The 12435-nt window shown below is 41.3% G+C and overlaps 1 protein-coding gene across 1 annotated transcript in view; it reads left to right on the top strand.

Moving 5' to 3' along the window:
• The window catches only part of oca2 (oculocutaneous albinism II), a gene marked incomplete at its 5' end in the record, with an annotated part of 76137 nt that extends 68723 nt beyond the window's left edge, over positions 1-7414 (top strand). Inside the window, one exon of the mRNA XM_080429740.1 lies at positions 7293-7414. Coding sequence (XP_080285866.1) covers positions 7293-7380 — 88 coding nt within the window. The 3' untranslated portion in view covers positions 7381-7414. The remainder of the gene's footprint in view (positions 1-7292) is intronic.
• Between the last annotated feature and the right edge of the window lie 5021 nt (positions 7415-12435).

Raw genomic sequence — 12435 nt, 5'->3', positions numbered from 1 at the left:
TGTTTTCAGATACATATTTTAGCACTCTGATTAAGTTTACAATGAGTAATACACCGTCTGGACATCATCTTGAATTCAAAACCGAGTAGATCTGTAATTAAAATCAGCTGTGTTTGGAGGAACTTGCAGCTATGGGAATCACACAGCTGAACTAAATCAAGATTCATTTATATTCATGAAAGTGTATCTATGTCATCATGCAGTGAAAAAAATTGTTTTCTTTTGTTTTTTTTGGCATCTATTGTTGTATGATGATATGCTCTGAAATTGTGAAAAACTCTGAATTTTTTTATTTCACTATACCTTTAAGTAAACGTACTGTAGCAATACCACAATGTAGAAATACTCTAGTACAAGTAAAAGGCCTGTATTCAAAATTGTACTTTTAAGCATTAAGCACATACTTACTCAGATCTTTCAAAATGTGTCAAACCTTTTCGAAAATAGCCTATCTACAAGCTCACAACGCGTCAAGCTTGTAGATTTTTCGAATAGTCAAAGAATAAAATAGCTCTAAAAAGGGAATATCACTACTTTTCAACATTGAACTAAGTCATTAATATACCTTAGATCTGTTGTGTGGAAATAAGAAAAAGGTCCTCCCCTTCTGTGTTGCCTAGAACTGGAGAATTGATGGTTGGGGTCATGTGATCAGTAACATACGGAAGGTGTACTCTTTGGGTGGCTAGTTTCTCATTCACTAGAAAGGGGAATCTCACATCCAGCTGAAACAGTGTGACTTGTAGTAGTTTATAATGGTATATGGTTATATATCACGTTTCACAATACATTGTACTTGTAGATAATAGAAATAAATTGGCTGAAAATGCTCTAAGAAGTCTTAACTTTACTATATTCAAGTCGCACTGTTTCAGCTGGACGTGAATGAGGCAGCCATTCTTGTGAATGAGGCAGCCTAGAGGGCGGACCAAAGAGTACACCTTCCATAATGTCACTGATCACATGAACCCAACAATCAAATCTCCAGTTCTAGGCAACACAGAAGGGGGGGGGGAGACTTTTCTCTTATTTCCACACAACAACTCTAATATAAATGACATAGTTCAATGTTGAAAATGAGTGGTAGTCCTTAATGCAATATTTTGTATTAATAATCTAAATAGGCAAAGTAACTAGTAACTAAATCTGTCAAATACAGTAATTGTAGTGGAGTAAAAGTACATTTGACTCTGAGTTGTAGGGGAGTAGAAGTATGTAAAAATACTCAACTGAACTAAAAGTACCTCAAAATTGTACAGTACAGTCCTTCAATAAAATGTACTTAGTTACTGTACTTTCCACCACTGGAACGGGGCATCAGTAATGCGAAAGCAGCCTGTGCCTGGCAGGCACTGCATAGCTACAGGTTTCTGCGTATTTAAAGGGGAATGCGCAACTGGCTTCAGTGTCAAGTGTTATTGAGTCTCGCATTTAAATCTCCACCTGTAAAAGGCGATCGCCATCCCTTCGGGAAACTACAACTCAATAGTAAAACAACCCCAGGACATAAATTGTTGCATTATTAGCCGTTCTGTGGGCCGCTCCCCATAATAGCCCCCCACTAGTGGTAGGGCTGTGCTTGTGGACACTGGTCCACTGCACACAAAGCTGCAGGGGGGCTTTTGGCGTTTGGCAAGAAATCAAACACACACACTCACACACGCATTCTGAGACAAAAGGCCATGAAACCGCGGGAAAAATATTCCTTCACGGTTTTATGCATTTGGAGGTGGTCACAGTGATATTAACACTGAGTCATAACCGTTATTGAGTAACACAGGTCAAGGAGGGCTAGGTGATGCTCATTGGCAAACATACTGTAAGTCAAGCTGTTTTACCATTTAACCACTTAAACTGGGGTTCCCCAGGGGGTCTATCCGTGGCCTTTTGTCCCTCTACACCAAATCTCTTCACCAAAGATAGCCTATCACAATTTTCTTGTTTAATTCAATGTTAAAAGGCCTTGCCTTAGCATAAAACCCTCACAGTCAAACGGGTGTATGTCCCTTTTGGTTTTATCTGAAAAGACACTTTGAGATTACATCAGGCCATTTTTAAGGACCTTCCATCATCATGCATAATTAAAGCACTGTGTGAGATTGCACGGTGCAGTGGTTATTTTAGCCAAGGTGAAATTTGCTCCTCTCTCTCGTCTCTATTGTGAAAAGTTTTTCAGCTGCCCTCTCTGTCATTCCTGACTGTCCGTGATGGCAAAATGTGCATTGCTCAGCAGAATTGGACCTTTTACAGAGGTGACCTCGGCATGTCTGCTTTTAGTAACAATTTAGAGATTACTGGCTTCATCCATTCTCTAAGGACGTTCACTTCGGAGACCTATATTGTGGATCATTTCAAGGCTTTCATATTTCACACAATTTTAATACGACCATGACAGCGTACTGCAACATCATATTTAACCTGTAAACACTGATAGAGACATGGTATGGTATGGAAAGGTGCTGTTCAGCTACCCTGTCAGCACAATAGTACACATACACCACTAAACAGGTGTAATGGCCTTTTTTCACAGCAGCCAAAAATTTCATAAATAGTAGGGTAATGTTACATCCTGTACAGATGTCCGCAATCCTACTATAAATGTGCAAAATCTCTGTCCGTGTGTGTGTATGTAGTTCACATATCTCGAGAACCGTGGGACCGACCAACTTCAAACTCAGCGTGCGTATATCAGCGAGGACCCGAGGGCGTGATGCACCAAGTGGGAAGTTGGTTGGATCAGCGGATCTCCGCAAAAATATCGATAGAACCACAAATCCCCATATTTAGGGATTTTGACGAATTCATCTCTCATCCTTCCAAAACATCCTCATCTGTGTCAGAGAAGGACAAGGAGGGCTGTAAATTGACACTCAGGATTTCACAGTTTAGGAGCAGATGTAGGACATGGTAGATGGCCAAATGACAAACCATCTGGAGTTCTAGTCATCTGATGATAGATTATAATTACCATACTGATCTGACCATTTACATTTTACATAAAAAGATATATACTATCTGGCTGATAATTTCGTTTTATTCATAATAGTAATTTGTAGTTATACCATATGGCAAGGCAGGACAAGTGTATTCATATAGCACGAAAACAAAGTAATACATTGTGCTTTACACAAAACATTAAGCACGTTAACACAAAACTTTTGAACAAAATTAAAAGTCCTTATTGAAGTAAAAAGTGAAATTTTTGAAAAAATACATCACACAAAATATGAGACTAAACCTCAATAGGCAGCAGCAAACTGAAAAGTCTAAAGCTTTGAATTAAAAGAACTGTGAGTTCAGTTGTAGCAGACCTGCAGTTTTCTGGGAGTTTGTCCAGATATGTCGTACATAAGTGAAAGCTGCTCCATGTTTAGTTCGGACTCTGTTCAGAAAGCAGACCTGTCTGTCCCAGACCCCCCCCCTGTAAGGACACTATTACAGTAGTCGAGTCTACTTAAAGGAATACTTCACCCCCAAAAATTACTTATTTTCTATCAATTACTCACCCCATGAGCCTTGAATACCTTAACAAGAGCAATACTATATTTAAAACATTATATTTGAACCTGGATCAGCAGTAGACCTCTGTGATTACACCGTGAGAGTTGTTTTGACGTTTATATTATTCTTTTATATAGTTTTGCATTGGTCTCCTACCACCTCCTATACACGAATCCACAGACGCGCTGCCTGTAGGCAGCCATAGCTGTGCGGACACCGCAGTTATGGCTGCCTACAGGCAGCGTGTCTGTGGATTTGTCTATAAGCCTACTATATATTGGATCATTGGCTCAGGAATGCGACAATAACAAAAAAATCTCCATGAATGCAAGGCTTCATGGGGTGAGTAATTGAAAGAAAAAAGTCAGTATCATGTCAGTATCATGGTCAGTATCATGGTCAGCATCATGGTCAGCATTATGTCAGTATCATGCTCAGTATCATGGTCAGTATCATGTCAGTATCATGCTCAGTATCATGGTCAGCATTATGTCAGTATCATGGTCAGCATTATGTCAGTATCATGGTCGGTATCATGGTCAGCATTATGTCAGCATCATGTCAGCATCATGGTCAGCATTATGTCAGCATCATGGTCAGACTCAGTATCATGTCAGCATCATGTCAGTATCATGGTCAGCATTATGTCAGCATCATGGTCAGCATCATGTCAGTATCATGGTCAGTATCATGTCAGCATCATGTCAGTATCATGGTCAGTATCATGGTCAGCATTATGTCAGTATCATGTCGGTATCATGGTCAGCATCATGTCAGCATCATGTCGGTATCATGGTCAGCATTATGTCAGCATCATGTCAGCATCATGTCAGCATCATGGTCAGTATCATGTCAGTATCATGGTCAGCATCATGTCAGCATCATGGTCAGACTCAGTATCATGTCAGCATCATGTCAGTATCATGGTCAGCATTATGTCAGCATCATGGTCAGCATCATGTCAGTATCATGGTCAGTATCATGTCAGCATCATGTCAGTATCATGGTCAGTATCATGGTCAGCATTATGTCAGTATCATGTCGGTATCATGGTCAGCATCATGTCAGCATCATGTCGGTATCATGGTCAGCATTATGTCAGCATCATGTCAGCATCATGTCAGCATCATGGTCAGTATCATGTCAGCATCATGTCAGCATCATGTCAGTATCATGTCAACATCATGTCAGTGTCATGTCAGCATCATGTCAGCATCATGTCAGTATCATGGTCACGGGTCAGTATTATGTGAGCATCATGGTCAGTATCATGTCAACATCGTGTCAGCATCATGGTCAGTATGATGGTCAGTGTCATAATGCGGCTGTAGAAAGTCAAGTCTGAGTCCATGGCTACATTAAGATTTATGACTTGGGTTGGGGTTTTTAACATTGCCGATTGAAGCTGAGCGCTGACTTTTAATCATTCTTCCTTGGCCTCAAAAACAATTACAGTTTTGTCTTTGTTTAATTGAACAAAGAAATCTGGCACATCCACTCCAATCACCATCCAATATGCCTAAATTAAGATGAAAATGGAATCGGACAGTTTCAAATAGCAGGTCTCAAACTAACCCACCCTGAAATGTAATGTTTAGATTAGCAAACCACAGCTATGTTTGTACATTCTGGAGGAATTGTTGTCTTTCTCCCAGCACTATATTATTTGAAGGGAAACATTATAAGCCTTTTGTGACATGTCATTGTTTGGCCTGTCTCTCTTCATTCTTATGTTGTTCTTTGTTAATCCTCACATGTCACTGTTCTCCGCTGGTCTACTGACCTCATGCCAGAGGACTAAGTGTTTGTTTACACATCCCAGGGCTTGTTGCATGTAGACATTGATTCAGTCTCCTGTGAGGCTAGCTCGCCCCCACCCCCTACCCCAACACCTGTAGGGTGATAGCACGTTATATGAGACATTAAGTGGCACAGCTATAGGCTACTTTGTAATAATCAGCTAAATCAGTCAATATCCTAGAGTGGTCTTAAATTATTGCTACAACACTTGCCACTAAATTGCCACTAAATAATGGGCTATTCTAAAATGTGAAAAACCGAAAACTATGCAAAAAGAATAATCAAATTGAGTATGACAGGCAGCGATACCTCAAACTTCAAACCAGAGAGTGTACAAATGTAACCAAATGGACCCAATGGACCCGTAAGGGGTCCATTTGGTTACATTTGTCCATTATTTGAGTTACAAATTGACAAATTAACAATGAGGATTTGAATGTGCAATAGATAAAACAGTTGGAATTACTTGAATGTAATAACGAGCTCCATTCCACTCAACTTGTTTGTTATACAATGTCTGGTCGTGTACATTGGGAGTATCTTTGACATACGTACATCGTAGAGGTTTAAGAACTGCTGTGTCAGATATGTAATATTGCCTATTGCTTAGTGTCGCGAGGTGATAGAGAACATTAAGCGATAGAGATGTCAAGTCCATCAAATATTAGGTGTCGAGTGCAATCACAATCTGTGAAAAGCATTGTTCTCTGACGACGTAATAGCCAAGTCAAAGTGTGCAAAGAAGAGGAGCTAAACATCAGTTGTTTCAACAGCTGGCAGCACATGTTTTCTACCAGGGAAGGATCCAAAAATATCTTCCACTTCAGAGTGATGCAGAAAACCCAGGGTAGATACCACACTGATAGAACTGGGTGTGGGGTGGGTGAGGGTGGGCGGGTAGAGAAGGGATTACTAGACACAGCTGTAATTACTCTGGTGACGCTTCTACCGGAGGGATTGTGGCACAATCAAGCAGATAAAGGACTTCGCACATGTCACTCGTGGGGAGCGCCGGCTCACCAGGAAAGCTGCTTAAGCAACAGGAGTGGACAGGAAATATGGCATCTCTGTTTCCTGTTAATGCCATTTGAATAGCAGGGCTTACATAGACTCACAAGCCAGTGTCTAAATACTTGGCTCAAATGCTTTGCTCAACTAGAGACTGGTGACAATTTCGCAGCATTCGTTGCAAAAATTAGACTGTAAAATAAAATAAAACTGCATTGCAGAACCAATCCAAAGTCTTTAGGGCGGTCCCTCATATTGGGGCGGTGATATGATTGGTTCCCAAAGCAGTGGGCGTAGGTTTGTTAGCAGCCGTTTTCTTCACAACTGGATTTTGATGCCCCCAGACGTATCGGTAGGCAGATATCTCTGATCATCTGGAAATGCGTGAGACTAGGGCCTGATTTATACTCGGTTGCACGCTGGCATCACGCACCAATAATAGCAGATCTACAAGCTCACAATGTGTTGCAATGATGTGAGCTTGTAGATGGACAATTGTTTGTGCACGACACCCACACGCGAGTAAGTATAACTTAGGCTTTATAGATCACAGAAGTCTGACGTTATTTGCTCATCCTACCTGGGTAATTTTTTTTTCCCCCATTCTGAATTATCATAGACGTGTTTAATATCATATAAGAACTGTGTTCCAAATATAAACAAATGAGCCTGGCGGCTTGACTCATATAGATATGAAGCATCAACTGACGGCGAGAAAACATTACCGCTGCCGAATGAATAGAATTTTCGCCAGAAACAGAATGTATCAAGTATGAGTGATTGACTATCGTAAACGATACAGAGCCACCTCCCTTGACAATAGCGGTGGGACAGTTTGTTTATTTTTGGACCACAATTCTTATATGAGACGATTCTAAGATGACCCAATGTTATGCTGAGGACTTCCTCCACATTATGTCCGGAGACAAATCTAGGGTGACATTGTTTGCTTACGATTTTTTTTCTTTTCTTTTCTCTCACAGGCTGGGATTCCCCATGATGATAATGACGTGTACGATAGCCATGTGTTATCTGTTGGCCACCCACATCGGTCTGGGCTGGAACATGTGATCTACCACTGCTGTGCAGAGCCAAAGAGACTGTGTGCGTGTGTGTGTGTGTGTGTGTGTGAATGCATGAATGAACGAATGAATGCATTTTTTTTCCTGTGTCTTGTCCTTCAAGACCCTTCCCTTATGGGATTATAAGACACCAAAAACATTGTTATACAAAAATACGCGTGTGTGAGAGAGAGAGAGCGAGAGAGGGGGGGTATGTGTGTGAATTAACAAGATGTGCATATATTTGTGTGGGTGTGTGCATACTGTAGATGCATTTGTGCGAACTGGCATATGACAATTACTTTGACTGACCTGTAGCACTGGAGATGCAATCTGAAGTACAAAGCAATCAAAGTTCAGTCAAAGAAACTTTGTCAGACAGAAACTGACTGAAGCTACAGAAGTTCAGTGACCGTGGTTCAACCTCCAGAGGGACCAGAGTTGTGTTTGCCATTTGCAGCCTTTTTGAATGAGTCCCAGAGTTCTGGTCCCAGGTCAGCCCATTGACTTGTTTTACAAATACACTTTGCGCACAGCTTCCACCAATATATACAACCTATTTAGAAGAAACGTTACACCAAGGGAAGGAATTATCTTTACTGAAAGCATGGTGCTACTGCGTCTATGGGTCTAATTGGTATACATCGTTCCTGCTATCACCTATGAGGTCACATTCATTCCGTTGGAAATCCCCGTGGTCAGTTTACGAGCATTGTGTTCTAATTTGCTGAAGAAGCTACAGTTTTTCATTGATTCACTTTTGTAAAGTTTTAGATTGATGATCATTATTTTCTCCCCTCCAACTTTTCAACAGTGTTCCTGTTTATGCCTTGAAGGTACCACAATACGAAATGAAAGGGATTTTATTATGGTCAATGCCTAATTTATTTGTTTGCCACAGGCTCACTTATCAGTGTCATCTAATTTAATTACAATGACACACAGTAACAATCAAATGTTAAAAGAATCGACTACATTTAATAGGCGTGTAGGATGCTATTGACACAGTATATACGCTATTACATGTACTGTGTACTGTAATCTCACATTATAACTGATCAGTCCAAGTGATTTAATACAGGTAAATAAATGTAATATTTAAAAACATGTATGTATTTTAATCACATTAATGCCCTATGTGAAATGGCCAAAATGTCATATTGTCCAGTTTAAAGTATTGTGTTATACAGCCCTAAAAGGCAAACAAACATTTGTAATATTAAAAACATGGTTTAATCAACATGAGCAATAAAACATCATGAAGTTGTTTCATTTTAATTCCGAGTTTCTGTGCTTTTGAAATAGGAGTGGGTGGTGGTCCACTTTTTTCTCAATGTCCTAGTTTTGTTTTATGAGCAGAGAGCGAGAGGGGAGAGGGGGGAGTGAGAGCAGATAATTAGACAGTATAGAGGATTCCCAGGAGGACAGCGATAGTATAGTAGGATTTGATCTTGACTAACAGGGCTACATCACCATGCACCATCAACAGACACAGAATGCTTTATGATTAATAACTTAGACTCTACAGTATATAGATTTCACATGGGTACAATTGAACCACTTTAACCCTGGCGTTCTAATTTTAGGAATTTCACATATAGCAGAGAAGGGGAAATAATTGAAATGTTTTGTGGTTAAGTGGTTAACATGAAGTATTTAACACCTCAGGTGCTATGGTCACAGATGCAGTCTAAACCAGTGGTTCTCTAACGTTTTCAAGGCAAGGACCCCCAAGTTAATATGTATTTCATGGCATTTATTATGGTTTTACTATTTGAGAATAAAATGATAATGTATTTTGTATTAAAATACAAAAATACAAGATCTGTATGTATCTTGATACAAATTTCATCAAATACAAAAAAAGTATTTAAAATACTGCCCATCTCTGTCTACACCTATTAGCCAGGTGTAAGTAGCCTTATCAATCTTAGTCTACTCATTTACAGCAGAAATACAATTCAATGTATGGCATAATCCAGATATAATCACTGAATCATTACAAAATAATTACTTACTGATAAAGCCACAACAGAAGAAACTAGAAAAAGTGATCCTCGGAGCACAGGTCTCCGCCAGGTCAGGTAGGTTATTGTGGCCTCCTGGTGGCGCTATAATAGGCCAATGTGAAAAGGGTGCCATTTCTTCCTCTGCTGTGCACGGCAATCGGACACTACATTCATGATTTGAGGCATTTTGTTCTAAAAATTTGTTTTGCTAAATTTGACCTGCTGGTGGCGCTACAACAGGCCAATGTTAAAAGGGTGGCATTTGTTCCTCAACATAGTGTGAATGTGCGTGGAAAGTTTCACCGCAATCAGACGCTGCGTTCATGATTTGCGGCATTTTGTTCCAAACAAGGCACTACTGCAAACTTTAGATGTTAATCTTAGCCAATCAGGATGGAATATGAGAAATCAAACAGATACGTCTTGATCACATGACTATAGAGATCATGCGTACCGATTTGTGTGAAATTTGGATAAAATGGGAAGTAATATAAAAAAATGTGTTTTACATAAGTCGGCCTCTTGGTGGCGCTATAAAAGGCAGATGTAAAAAAATGCAGGGCAAAGGTTTTTCCTTGGCCTCTAGGGAGTGCACATACAATGTTTTGTACAGATCGGTGCAGTTACAAAAACACAAATCGGCCTGTTATAGCGCCACCATGAGGCTGATTTGAAAAATTTGAAGTGGCATTTCTTCCTCGTCATAGTGGGAATGTGCGTGCAGAATTTCCGGGAAATTGCATGCTGTGATCATGATTTGAGGCATTTTGTTCAAAACGGAGCACACAAACTTTGGAAGACATTTTTAGCCAATCAGGATGGAATATGAAAAAATCTAAAATACCTGTTTCGTTTAATGACTATAGAGATGCTGTGTACCGATTTGCGTGATGTTTGGACAAAATCTGTAAGAGTACTGTCAAAAGAATAGTTTTGGAAAAAGCGGCCTCCTGGTGGCGCTATAACAGGCCCATGTGAAAGATTTGGGGCAAAGGTTCTGAATTGGCATCCAGGGAGTGTGTGTGCACAGTTTCGCTGCGATCAAGTCAACGGTGTCGGAGATTAGCTGTTCACAGACGGACACACACACACACGGACACACACGGACGGACGGACGGACGGACAGGGTGCAAAACATACTCTCTCGCCATGCCTTTCGGCCTGGCGGAGACAACAAACAAACGATCTAAGGAGATTTCTGAGCCTGCATGTTCTCAATCCACCTAATTACTGTACATCCTGCTTGATGGAGTTAATATGTGACCACCACACAAAATAGAAGTCAAGATTCAAACCCCCAATCATCAGATTGTGAAGCATCTCCATTTCACTTGTGCCACATCATTGAGATGTTTTAGAGCATATTTGAGGTTGGAGAGGTGGCAGGTCAAAAGATGAAAATCTACAGCACAGAACTCTCTCCCTGACAGAATGACTGAATCTGTAAATCCATGATCAGGGTTCATCATGTCACCAGCAGGGGTGTAGTGCTACTTTTTTAAGTGGGGGGGGGGGGGCATCTATACAGCTTGTTTCCCTCTAAACCAAATCTCTTTGCCAAAAATAGCCAATCTAACTAACAGCGCATCACAGTACAACGCAAAGGTTCCTCCTTGGCCTACTGGGAGTATTCGTGCAAAGTTTAATGCCGATCGGTCCAGCGGTGCCGGTTAGTTGCTCACGCTCGCGCGCACACACACACAGAGGGACAGGAGCAAAACATTTAAGCTATAAAGACGACATTTGTCCGACATTAGCCTGCACTGGGGCCCACCCGCCAAAACTATGCTACACTACTCACTGCAGTTATAAGCGCACATGCTATTTTTTTTAGCACCACTAATATTATACAGTACCAACATACGTTTTTCAGAAAACTGTTAGGATTTAGAAGACATTTGTAGATGTGTCCCCGGATTTAATGGGTTAAACATCCTATCCTTAAACTATTCATTCCGTCATTACAGTTCAGATTGCATGCGTACAGTATACTCACTCAGAATCTTGTTGAACTGTCACACTCTCTTCTCCAGGCGTGTTAGTTCAGTTGACCAGCCACAGCCCACCTTATAGTTATTAATGGCAGCTGGTTATGGTACAAATACTGAGTGAAAACCCAGCTCCAAACACACAAACATGATCATACCCACACTGATATTAATCCTTGGCTCTTAATTTGGTGACAACATATATAAATAACATATTACAAACAGCACTTAAACATCATTGTTTTCGCCTGTTTCTCTCACTCTCAGACTGTAAACTTTTCCTCCTTTTTGATGTTTGATGCTCTCAAGGTTAAGAGTTCTTAATTACAAACTACATTTGAAATACTAGAAAAGTGTGCTCCTCAGAGCACAGGGGCCTGTTCCTCAAAAGGTGAATTAGAGCTAAAGCCTGGCTTTACCACCTATCCTGGCTTAATTTAGCCAGGATTAGAGCTGAGTCGGTTCCTCAAAAGGTGAATTATCTTGAAGATTAGTTTAGCCAGTTCACCCTGGCTAAGTTTAGCCTTATCCGATTCCTCAAAAGAGAATTGAAGCAAGCCTAGCTTAGTTACCATGGCAATTTAGCTGTGAAGTTAGCCTGGTCAGGAGCAGGCTAACAGCCAAGCTTTATTAATCCAGTGCCTTGTTCTTCAAGTTTTGTGAAATAGCTGTTAGTCCAATGACTCCAATCATAAACCAATGAGTTTTTCTACACTTATTCAATTCTTATGCGAAAATCAAAGATCTACAAGCCCGAAATGTTTTTGTCTTATGGCGGCCGGGGGTTCCCGGCCCCCCATGGACCCCCGCCCCCGTGGACCCCCGCCCCTGTGTACCCCCGGCCCCCTGTGTACCTCCGGCCCCGTGGACCCCCGGACCCCCATGGACCTCCGGACCCCCGTGGACCCCCGGACCCCCATGGACCCCCGGACCCCCATGGACCTCCGGACCCCCGTGGACCCCCGGACCCCCATGGACCTCCGGACCCCCGTGGACCCCCGCCCCCGTGGACCCCCGTATACCCCGGACCTCTGTTGGGGGTCAACGGGGTCCGGGAGTACACGGGGG

Source organism: Gymnoscopelus braueri (assembly GCF_963280865.1).
Source record: "Gymnoscopelus braueri genome assembly, chromosome: 6".
Taxonomy (NCBI): domain Eukaryota; kingdom Metazoa; phylum Chordata; class Actinopteri; order Myctophiformes; family Myctophidae; genus Gymnoscopelus; species Gymnoscopelus braueri.
The sequence above is the reverse complement of the archived record's forward strand: the minus strand, read 5'-3'. Positions and strand labels throughout refer to the sequence as shown.